The sequence below is a fragment of the Bufo gargarizans genome, unplaced genomic scaffold (genome assembly GCF_014858855.1).
Source record: "Bufo gargarizans isolate SCDJY-AF-19 unplaced genomic scaffold, ASM1485885v1 fragScaff_scaffold_695_pilon, whole genome shotgun sequence".
Lineage (NCBI taxonomy): Eukaryota > Metazoa > Chordata > Amphibia > Anura > Bufonidae > Bufo > Bufo gargarizans.
Genome location: NW_025334168.1, coordinates 403,381 through 415,998, shown reverse-complemented (window position 1 = coordinate 415,998; position 12,618 = coordinate 403,381). Strand labels below are relative to the sequence as shown.

The 12,618-nt window shown below is 46.9% G+C and overlaps 1 protein-coding gene across 1 annotated transcript in view; it reads left to right on the top strand.

Annotated features, from left to right (window-relative positions):
• The first annotated feature begins 4,358 nt into the window (after window positions 1–4,358).
• LOC122922765 (nudC domain-containing protein 2-like) overlaps window positions 4,359–12,618 on the top strand; it is a 30,133-nt gene continuing 21,873 nt past the window's right edge. Inside the window, exons 1-2 of the mRNA XM_044273486.1 lie at window positions 4,359–4,627; window positions 7,220–7,268. Of these exons, the coding sequence (XP_044129421.1) occupies window positions 4,367–4,627; window positions 7,220–7,268 (310 nt within the window). The 5' untranslated portion in view covers window positions 4,359–4,366. The remainder of the gene's footprint in view (window positions 4,628–7,219; window positions 7,269–12,618) is intronic.

The window sequence follows — 12,618 nt, the reverse complement described above, 5'->3', positions numbered from 1 at the left end:
CACCCACTTTTCCATCCATATTGCAAAACTGGCATGAGTTGTGTAAAAATGCTAAATTTGGCGCAATTAATAGCAAAAAAAGTTACAAAAGCCATATTTTGCTCTTTTTGATGCCAGAATTCTGGAGTGAAGTTCTGATAAATCAGGGCCTATGTATGATGTAGCAGACACACACATTACACAGCCTTGGTGACCTTTGCTACTAGGGAGCACCATCTACTGCTAGAATGGGGACTCCCTGCATTGTACAATGCTTCAATCATGTGTCACAGAAAGGACAATTCTGATGCTCACCTACCCTAACAATGGTCCTAACTGTTTGCACGATCTCTCCTAGTCCACAGTCACTCCTTAATTCCCCTATACGGGGAAGGTACAGTGGGGTCAAAATAACTGACTAGTGACAGATCAGCCAAAACAAAGTGGAAACCAAATGAGCCAGGACAGACAAAAACACATGGAAACAGCAGACACAAATCAATACTGGGAGAGACACAGGAGACGTTTACACTGTCGCTCCTGCACAGTATGCCGGGCAGGGTCGCTAAATCCTATCCCTGAAAAGGACCTCAGCAGTATGAATCCTCCATAATAAAGGGAAAAGGACCTTTTGGGCTATGGGAAATAGTCACTTCAGTGTGAGTCGGCTAAGGGTCCATTCACATGTTCGTAAGTGGTTTATGGATCCGCAGGACACAGCAATGTGCGTTCCGCAATCTGCGGACTGTACATCGCCAACACTATAATTGATAATGACTAATCTTGTCTGCAATTGCAGACAAGAATAGGACATGTTCTATTTCCCCTTTCATCCTTCATGACGGCATACCATGAGAGATGACCCGCCTCCATCCAGGTAGGGACAGGAAGAATAAATGACCCTCCTCCGGCTCCTCCTCACTGTCTTCCTGTCCCTCCAGGTGGTAGACGGGTTATTCCTCACGGCACTTGCTGTGGGTCCACTTCTGTGCCGGAAGGTAGAGGTGGCGATTTTACTGTCATTATGCCTAGGCACATGAGGGATGCAGGCAGCACCCGTTCCCTAGTTGGGCATTGGGGTGCTGGAAGTCTGTAGGTAAGGGATCCTGCACCTTACCTCCTGCTCTGCGCGCCGGGGTGGAGGTCCATGTGCCAACCAGACACTTAGTGCCTCCTGTCTTTTCAGCGCTCCTCATGGCATCCCGAATCTTCGGTGCATGACTATGACTTCACAGGAAGTCGCATGCGTTCCAGCGGTACTTCTGGTTCTGTGACTAACGTAGATCAAGGCGGAAGTCGCCCTCTGATCTGAGGTCTGCAGGTAAGGAGAAATAAAAAGGGGGACAAACATGGCAGAGGTCTGACAGTTTGTTGGAATTGGGATCAGGCCAGATGGAGTCCGCCATGAGTCCTGCTGCGGTGGGTTACTTTCACTTGGGGGAGGCTGTATACTTATGCTAACCTCTTGTGTTTCTGTCAACCTTCTCCTATATGCGTGCAGAGTGATAAGGATGGTGTGCAGAAAACAAAATCCACCCCTAAAATTAGGAAATGTGTAGTGTGTTTGGTAAAATTACCAGAAACATGTACTGCAAATATGGCCAAAGATTTGGTTCCATCTATCAGGGAGGAATAAAGGGACGTAATTAGAGAGCAGATGCGCTCAGCTTTATCCAAACAGCCCGGGTCCGTCTACCTCTAAACGTAGGGAACAAAAGATGATGTATTCTAGATCCTCAGATTCAGACCAAGGAAGTTTTGACTCTGTTCATTCCTCTGGATCTGATACAGATTTTAATTGAGAGAATTGATTAAAGCCATTAGGGCGACCATTGACCTCTCAGACGAGAAAGTCCATAGGTCCGTCCAGGACAAAATGTTTAGTGGACTTGAACATAAGAAAAAACGAGTCTTCCCAGTCCTTAAAAATATGCATGATATGATAAAAAGGGAATGGAAGACGCCAGATAGGAAATTATTTATTCCCAAACAATACGGCGTAGATTTCCCTTTAGTGAGGAAGATGAAGCCTTGTTAAAGGGTTTCCATCATCACAAAATTCGTTATGTAGCTGGCTGACATCAGCGATGTGCTAATGTCGGCAGTACATGACTGTGTAACTTTTATCTGCCTACATTCCACCGTTTGCCCAGAAAACTAACTTTAAAAATATGCAAATGAGCCTCTAGGTGCTATTGGGGCGTTGCTGCAGCACCTAGAGGCTCCGTCTCCTCACCGTTCGGCGCGCCCATTTTGCTTTGATGGATCCCATCCCTGAAAAGGACCTCAGCAGTATGATTCCTCCATAATAGAGGGGAAAATGTCCTTTTGGGGTACGGGAAATAGTCACTTCAATGCGAGTCGGCTAAATCCTATCCTTGAAAAGGACCTCAGCAGTATGATTCCTCCCTAGTACAACATAGATGGAAAAGGTCCTTTTGAGAATATAGGAAATTTCTAATTTGTTTTTTAAACAAATAATGTTAAAGGGGTTATCTGATATCGAAAATATCTCGGGCCCCTTGTATGGATTATACGTGCTCAGGGCACCCGCGTCGCTCCCGATCCCTGCATGGCCGCCTCTGCATCTCCCCGTCACTCGAATCAAAATATCTGGCAACGGGGAGAGCAGGCAATAGCAGGCCACGACTGGAACGAGCCCCCTTGGGTCTGGTCACCGTTGCGGCCTGCTATTGGCTGCTCCCCCGTCACTGGATCTTTTGATCCGAACGACATGGAGCTGTAGCAGTGGCCATACAGAAATCCGCAGCGATGCGGGTGCCACTGAGCAGGTAAGTATAATCCATACAAGGAAAGTACAGAGACCACATGACCAGATGTTTCTGCAAAGCGTTTTACAATGAATATCACAGGAACGACATTTCTGAAGATACAAGTGCTCAGAAGTCACATGAGAGTTTTTTTTTATTGTAAAGATTTTTCAGAAATAGAAATAAATATAAAAGAGGCTTATTCTACAATAGTCACCTATATAATTTTATTGTATACTATAACACTGTATCCATGTAGATGTGTTACTGATCATAGTTATTGACCAGGTCCTAATAGACAAGGGGATTTAGCCAAGTCATTGAGAAACAACTAAATCCTAACAGAGTTCAATAACCAGATCAACGAAGCAGAAGAAGAGGTCCCTACAAATGGTGGGAAATAGACAGCTCCTCTACAGTCGGCTATCTCCTATCACTGGGGAGGACCAGGTCCTTATGGAGGATAGTATTTAGCCAACTCACTGTGAACTGGCTATATACTATTTCAGTTCAGGACCTGAACACTAGGGGGCAAAAAGGTCCTTACCCATGATAGGAAATAGCCAGCTCACACTGAGTCGGCTATTTACTATCACTGGTGAGGACCAGGTCCTTACAGAGTAGTATATAGCTGGTTCACAGAGAGTTGGCTAAATACTATACTCCTTAAGGGCCTAGTCCTTAACTGTGATAGGAAATAGCCAACAGAGATCACATGGGCAGATGTTTCTGGAAAGCGCTTTACCATGAATATCATAGGACCGGACATTTCTACCAATACAAGTACTCCAAAGTCACATTGGTTATTTTAAAGATTTTTCAAATATAAAAATAAACATAAAAGAGGCTCATTCTACTATAGTCACCTATATAACTTCATTGTATACTATAACACTGTATCCATGTAGAAGATGTGTTACTGGACATAGTTAATGGCCAGGTCATAATAGACAAGGGGATTTCACCAAGTCATAAAAAATCAACTAAATCCTAACACAGTTCAATAACCAGATCAGGGACCAGGTCCTTACGGAGGATAGTATTTAGCCAACTCACTGTGAACTGGCTAAATACTATTTCAGTTCAGGACCTGACCACTAGGGGGAAAACCTGGTCCTTACCAGTGATAGTAAATAGCCGACTCAGTGGGAGCTGGCTATTTCCTATCACTGGTGAGGACCAGGTCCTTATGGAGGATAGTATTTAGCCATCTCACTATGAACTGGCTAAATACTATTTCAGTTCAGGACCTGACCACTAGGGGGCAAAAAGGTCCTTCCCGGTGATAGGAAATAGCCAGCTCACACTGAGTCGGCTATTTACTATCACTGGTAAGGACCAGGTCCTTACGGAGTATAGTATTTAGTCACAACCCTTTAAAAACAGCGCAAAGAGCCGTCCACCAATAGCAGACGTCCTCCCGACTAGCAACAGGCGCCACAGCCAATCAAGAAGGCACAGTAGACGTCCAATCACAATCTCTGAAACAGGAACAGGAAGTGCAATCAGACCGCTGGAGCTTGTTGTTTAGGTAGTCTGTTAAACGGGCTTCTATTGGTTGAAACCTTGATAGACATCGTTACCATTTTTTTTTTAGTTGCGCGGTTTCAAGTCGTATGACTGCGCATGCGCATTGCGCCATCGTGTGTCTAAGTAATTTTTGCTGTCAGGGCGCTGCTCTGCATGTGATGTCTGTGCATTTCGATGAGAGGAGCGGGGTGGTGCCATGCAAGACTCCCTGGGGTTGCTGGTACCAGACCATGGAGGAGGTGTTCATTGAAGTCCAGGTGCCCCCTGGTACACAGAGCCGAGATATCCGCTGTAAGCTGGGCATCAGGGAGATAGCACTGAATGTGCGGGACACACACATCCTACAGGTGCTCCATTGGATGATATGGGTGAATGGTGCATGCGTAGCTGTGAGCAGCCAGCTTCTACAAGAGCCCTGCGGTTAGGACTGTCAGAGCTTTACCGATGACAACCAATCAGACGTCACCTTTTATTTTCCCAGTGAAGTTCTGGAAATGAAAGCTGAACTCTGATTGGTTGCATCATGCTCATTGGCAACTTGCATGCCAATGAGCCACAGATAACTTCAAGCATGCTGCAGTGCCGCCACACGTTCACTGGTTTATGCAGTTTATGAAGCCAAATCCTGGCGTGCATTCAAAAAAGAGGACAAGCAGTATCTGCCCAGAGCTATAAACCCCTCCACAATTCCCTGGCCCCTCATACAGACAATACTTACCTGGTCCTCAATGCCTGTGTCCTCCCAGAGCCCTCCACAGCCGTTGTGCAGATCACAACATCCGACGACGGAGGTGAAGCCAATAGCACACCACGAAAGTGACCCACTCCCCTTGCCCGGGTGATGCCACACGTGACGCTAGGGGAGTGGGTTACCCTCATGGCCTGCTAATGGCTGCACCCCCTGTCGCCAGATGTGATCTGCGCAACGGGCGTCGAGGGATCTGGGACAGGTAAGTATTGTCTGTATGAGGGCCCAAGTTACTGCTTTGGGTTGTCCAACTTTTTGGATATTTTTAACTTTCACTAGCAACATGTACTTGTTGGAAAAAGCGATAGTTACCTGCTCCCCGCCCTCTTATTCCGCTCACTGGCCCACAATCAGTGGTGCTCTGTCCCTGTCCTGTAAACAGATGGAGTCACGTGTGCTGCTGTAGCCAAAGCATGGCTTCAGCAGCGACGTGTCCCAAATCAGCACATTGTGGCAGGGTCACATTCTGCTTGTTCAGTAAGGCTACTTTCACACTTGCGGCAGTGTGATCCGGCGGGCAGTTCCGTCGTCGGAACTGGCCGCCGGATCCGCCGATCTGCTGCTGCCTGAAAGCATTTGTGAGACTGATCCGGATGCGGATCCGTCTCACAAATGCATTGCAAGGACGGATCCGTCTCTCCGCTTGTCATGCGGACCGACGGATCCGTCTTGTACATTTTTCGCATTTTTACCGATCTGCGCATGCCGGAACGACGGATCCGGCATTCCGGTATTCTGAATGCCGGATCCGGCGCTAATACATTCCTATGGGAAAAAATGCCGGATCCGGCGTTCAGGCATGTCTTCAGTTTTTTTCGCCGGAGAAAAAACCGTAGCATGCTACGGTTTTCTCTTTTGCCTGATCAGTCAAAACGACTGAACTGAAGACATCCCGATGCAAACTGAACGGATTACTCTCCATTCAGAATGCATGGGGAGATGCCTGATCAGTTCTTTTCCAGTATAGAGCCCCTAGGACGGAACTCAATGCCGGAAAAGAAAAACGCTAGTGTGAAAGTACCCTAACCCAGTACTGGGGGTATCTGCGAATGGTTTGTAATATTATTCAATGTATGTACACCCAGCATGGCCTGGTAGGGACAGGGTTAATCACCCTGTTCCGAGGGCCAGGAGTGAGCTGGTCCTGCTTCCTGACTAAGGCCTTAGGCCTCTTGCCCACAAACATAAGGGCTCCTTTCCCGTGCTGCGGACCGCAATTTGCAGTCCGCAAGTCACGGGCACCGACCATGGGGCAGCCGCATGCGGCTCTCGGACCCATCCGTTTAAATGGGGACCGCGATCCGTCCGTTCTGCAAATAGACAGAAAAGTTCTATTTTTTGCACAAGGGAAGCACAGAACAGAACCCCACGGAAGCACTACGGAGTGCTTCCGTTCAGTATCTCCAGATTTGCGGACCCATTCAAGTGACCCGTGTATTGTGGAACCGCCGTATGCAGCCCGCAATATGGCCACGGGAGCGCTACGGCCATGTGAAAGAGGTATCGGTCACATTTCCATGTCCGTTGCATGTCTGTGAAAAAAGCAGTCCATGTGATATCCGTGAAGCATCCATGTTTGGTCCATGTGTCCGTTTTTTACCATCCTTGTGTCATCAGGAAGGAAGCGTTCCTTCCCGACAGTCGGTTGCTCACTCAGTGAAGGAGACCGCTGCATTTACATACAGTGATTTCCCCCACAGTACGGGGACGAGTGATCACTATTGTGATCGATCTTCCCCATGCAGAATCATTGTTTCTGGGCAGTAGATCACTGTTTGGACATCATGATCTGCTGCCTAGACATTAATTGTGGTGCCTGCAGAACCCCTTTAAAGAGGCTTTAGGCCTAAGGTATTGATGTCCTATCCTCAGGATAGGATGTCAGTATCAGATTGGTGGGGGTTCTACACCCGGCACCCCCATCGTTCACCTGTTTGTGGAAGACACCTGCACTAGAACCTATACGCTGGATGGAGCTGGAAGCAGAAGGCTCTATCCACGGTGTAGTGTCCGGCGCAGGCGTACTGCGGTTCAGTTCCATTTCATTTGAATGAGAACTCGGCATGGCCAATATACAGTGAGTTTTCTGCTAATCCTCCGTTATCCTGAAGATGGGTCATCCATATCTGTGTGTATATGTCACAGAACACAGAAAACCTCTTTAAATTATTGATTGTCATGTATTTTTCAGGGACGGCTGTATGATTCCACGATAAGCGATGAAAGCACTTGGACATTAGGTGAGACCACCTTCCTTCATAATTGTATGTAAAGAAGTATTAAAGGGGTATTCCCATCTTGCTATTTCATCCTTACCTGCAGCCTGCTATGCTGTTCACTCTTTCCTGCTTCTAAGGGTCCATTCACACATCCGTGTGTGTTTTGCGGATTCGCAAAACACGGACAGCGGCAATGTGTGTTCCGCATTTCGCGGACCACACATTGCCGGCACTAAGAGAATATGCCTATTCGAATATGCTATTGCAGTGCTCCAGACAAAAAAAAATACCTGGTAGACATTGGCTCCTGAACTGAAAAATTTAGGAGCCAAATCAAATTTTTAGTCGCCAAATCGAAACCGAATCAAAATTTTGGTATCGTGACAATGCTACTCCGATCAGATCGGCATAGGGTTGTTTTGATACCAAAATTTTGATTTGCTTTCTTCACCATAAAAAAGTATTGCGATACTCAATACCGCGCAAAAAAAAAAAGCCGCATGCATTTCGCATTTTATGAAATGTTCGGCCCATAATAGAACAGTCCTATCCTATTTTTTTGGGGTGACAAGGTGACTAAAAAATGGTGAATGCTCACCGCATAGGAGATAGTTTTTAATAATTTAATAGTTTGGACAGCGCTATGTAATATGTTTATTTATTCTTTATATATTTTATATCTAAAATTGGGAAAGGGGGGATTTAAACTTAATATTTTAGGGTACTTTCACACTAGTGTTTTTCTTTTCCGGCATAGAGTTCCGTCCTAGGGGCTCAATATCGTCAAAGAACTGATCAGGCATATCCCCATGCTTTCTGAATGGAGAGCGATCCGTTCAGGATGCATCAGGATGTCCTCAGTTCAGTCATTTTGACTGATCAGGCAAAAGATAAAACCGCAGCATGCTACGGTTTTATCTCCAGCGAAAAAAAATAATGATGATTTGCCTGAATGCCGGATCCAGCATTTTTTCCCATAGGAATGTATTAGTGCCGGATCTGGCATTCAAAATACCGGAATGCACCCGCACTAAATCCGGATCCATTCACTTCTATGGGGCTGTGCACATGAGGGGTGAATTTCACACATCACTTGTGCGTTGCGTGAAAATCGCAGCATGCTCTATGTTGTGTGTTTTTCACGCAACGCAGGCCCCATAGAAGCTAATGGGGCTGCGTGAAAATCGCATAGCATCCACAAGCAAGTGCGGATGCGGTGCGATTTTCACTCATGGTTGCTAGGATGAAAGTCTATTCACTGTATTATTTTCCCTTATAACATGGTTCTAAGGGAAAATAATAGCATTCTTTAATACAGAATGCATAGTAGAAGGTCAATATAATTAACATTGGTGGCGTAGTGCGCCCCCCCAACACCCCAGTTTGATAAACATTGGTGGCGCAGTGCGCACCATACACCCCCCCCCCCAACACCCCAGTATAATAAACATTGGTGGCGCAGTGTGCCCACCTCAATATAATAAACATTGGTGGCGCAGTGCGCACCCCCCCAACACCCCAGTATAATAAACATTGGGGGGCGCAGTGTGCCCCCCTCAATATAATAAACATTGGTGGCGCAGTGTGCCCCCCAACACCCCAGCATAATAAACATTGGTGGTGCAGTGTGCCCCCCCTCAATATAATAAACATTGGTGGCGCAGTGGGCAGTGCCAATGAGGGTTAAAATAAAAAAAATTAACTCACCTCCTCCAATTGATCGTCTCCTGTTCTTTCTTCAGGACCTGTGGTGACATCACTGTGCTCATCACATGATACATCACATGATTCATCACCATGGTAATGGACCATGTGATGAGCTCAGTGACGTCACCACAGGTCCTGAAGAAAGAACAGGAGATCGGCAGCTACGCGATCAACTGGAGGAGGTGAGTTAATTTTTTTAAATGATTTTTTACCCCTCATTGGCACTTCCCACTGAGCCACCAATATTTCTTATACTGGGGTGTTGGGGGGGGGGGGGGGGAGGGGCACACTGTGCCACCAATGTTTCTTATACTGGGGTGTTGGGGTGGGGGGGCACACTGTGCCACCAATGTTTCTTATACTGGGGTGTTGGGGGGGCACACTGTGCCACCAATGTTTCTTATACTGGGGTGTTGGGGTGGGGGGGCACACTGTGCCACCAATGTTTCTTATACTGGGGTGTTGGGGGGGCACACTGTGCCACCAATGTTTCTTATACTGGGGTGTTGGGGGGGCAGACTGTGCCACCAATGTTTCTTATACTGGGGTGTTGGGGGGGGGCACACTGTGCCACCAATGTTTCTTATACTGGGGTGTTGGGGGGGGGCACACTGCCACCAATGTTTCTTATACTGGGGTGTTGGGGGGGGCACACTGTGCCACCAATGTTTCTTAAACTGGGGTGTTGGGGGGGGGGGCACACTGTGCCACCAATGTTTCTTATACTGGGGTGTTGGGGGGGGGCACACTGTGCCACCAATGTTTCTTATACTGGGGTGTTGGGGGGGGGGCACACTGTGCAGGGAGTCTAAGGCCCCATGCACACGGCCGTGTTTCACAGCCGTGTGCGGGCCGTGGAACCGCGGCCTGGATCCCTCCTGAGAGCATGAGCGCACGGCGTCACTGGTTGCTATGACGCCGTGCGCTCCCTGCTGCCGGCACAGTACAGTAATACACTGGTATAGATCATACCAGTGTATTACTGTATAGCGGCCGGCAGCAGGGAGCGCACGGCGTCATAGCAACCAGTGACGCCGTGCGCTCCTGCTCTCAGGAGGGATCCAGGCCGCGGTACCACGGCCCGCACACGGCTGTGAAACACGGCCGTGTGCATGGGGCCTAAGAAAGAATCAAATGAGTCACAATAGTTCTTTTCACCTGTGACTCATTCGATTCTTTCTCCCTGTACTTGTCAGTGACTCAGAGCTGCTAGTGCTCGCCTTGCCTCAGCTCTGATTGGTTGGTGGGCGGGGAGGGGCGGGGCTGGCAGAAGCAGCTTCCACTCTAGGATCAGATTACACTCCTCCCGAGCCCCTCCCCTCCCTGCTGCCAGCGTCTCTGCTATTGTGTGACTCAGACTCAAGAACATCGGTGGCAGAGAACTATCAGCTCCTGTGCCCGCCGCTGTTCAGCTGCAGAGCTGCCGCGGAGGGTCTAGTCGCAAATGGCGACAAGACTAAAAAGTCTTGTCGCCATTTGTAAAATCTAAGTCGCATTGGCGACTATTTTGGTCGCCATCTGGAGCCCTGCATTGTGGACAAGAATAGGACATGTTCTATTTTTATCAGGATCGGAAGTGCAGGTAGGCAATTCCGGATCGGGGCCGCAAGAGGTGTATAGGTCCGCAATTCCGTATCGCAAAATGCGGAATGGAATTGCGGATGTGTGACTGGAGCCTCAGGCTGGGCAGGCTTAGGCAGTTTGAGTGGCCGGCCACACCTCTGTATGACATCACACTGAGAAGTCAGTCCTTGTGTGCTCATTCATGTGGATCGTATGAGTCATCAGTCTGGGAGCCTGCAGTGTCTGTTCAGCCCATCCCCCCTGCTGGGGAATCATCAGAGAGCCATGGGAAGAGACCGAAGACAGTAACATGTGGCTGTCCTGCACAGTTTTACACACAAAATCTCAGTCTTATATTTTACAAACCCATTCTGGGCAGCAAAAATTATAATTCCATATTATACATTAGCCCAAAAGCATGTTAGCTAGTAGACTTATAATCTTTGCTTTTGACTCCCATAAAACATGACCAACCCCCACCTACCGGCATTGATGCTGATTTGTTTCCATTACAGCTGAACTATAGTTGTGTATAAACCTGTGCTACATCTGTCAATTCCCTTCCACCAGTAGCACTGTGGCTGAACAGCTTTATATACAGCTCTGCTACATCTGTCTATTTATCTCTCCCCCAAGCAGTGTGGATGAAGTGCTTCATATACAGCCCTGCTACATCTGTCTATTTATCTCTCACCCAAGCACTGTGGCAGAACCGCCTCATATACAGCTAGGCTACATCTGTCTATTTATCTCTCACCCAAGCACTGTGGCAGAACCGCCTCATATACAGCCCTGCTACATCTGTCTATTTATCTCTCCCCCAAGCATTGTGGCTGAACCGCCTCATATACAGCTAGGCTACATCTGTCTTTTTATCTCTCCCCCAAGCACTGTGGATGAACTGCTTCATATACAGCTCTGCTACATCTGTCTATTTATCTCTCACCCAAGCACTGTGGCTGAACCGCCTCATATACAGCCCTGCTACATCTGTCTTTTTATCTCTCCCCCAAGCACTGTGGATGAACTGCTTCATATACAGCTCTGCTACATCTGTCTATTTATCTCTCCCCCAAGCACTGTGGCAGAACCGCCTCATATACAGCTCTGCTACATCTGTCTTCCCCTCCCCACAAGCACTGTGGCTGAACAGCTTTCAGTACAGCTCTGCTACATAAAATTGTCCCTCCACTAAATAAAATTGTCCTCCATTGTCCCTCCACTCTTCTCCGATCGCTCCAATGCAAACCCCCTCTGTGCCAGGCTTGATCCAGAGCCCGCGCTGCATACATTTTTTTCAGTATGAGATGACTGTTTGTTTTAATTGGTACTATTTTGGGGGGCTTGGTATTACACTTTTTGTGATGTAAGGTGACAAAAAATGGCTTTTTGAAGTAAGAAAACAAACATATATTTTAGGGTCTCCATTGTCTGAGAGTAATAGATTTTTTATTTTTTGACCGATTATCTTAGGTAAGGGCTAATTTTTTTTGCAGGATGAGATGGCGGTTTGATTGGTACTAATTTTGGGGCATACGCCTTTTTGATCGCTTGGTATTACGCTTTTTGTGATGTAAGGTGACAAAAAATTGCTTTTTTTGGCACAGGTTTTATTCATTTTTTTTATGGTGTTCACCTGAGGGGTTAGGTCATATGATATTTTTATACAGCAGGTTCTTACGGACGCGGCAATACCTAATATGTATACTTTTTGTTATTTATTTTACTTTAACACAATAAAAGCATTTTTAGAAGAAAAAAGTGTCTCCGTGGTCAGAGCCATTTATTTTTATTTTTTGGGGCGATTGTCTCATGTAGGGGCTCATTTTTTGCGGGATGAGGTGACTGTTTATTGGTATCATTTTGGCGTGCATATGACTTTTTGGATCACTTTTGTGACCTTTTTTGGGAAGTGAGGTGGGCAAAATTTCAATTTCATCATCACTTTTTTGTTTTATGACATTCACCGTGCGGGGAAAGTAACATGACCCTTTCATAGATCAGGTCGTTACGGACGCGGTGATATCAAACGTGTGTAGTGTATTTTTTATTTTTTTTTATCAGTGATAAATGTGCTGCTATAAGAAGAAATCAATTTATT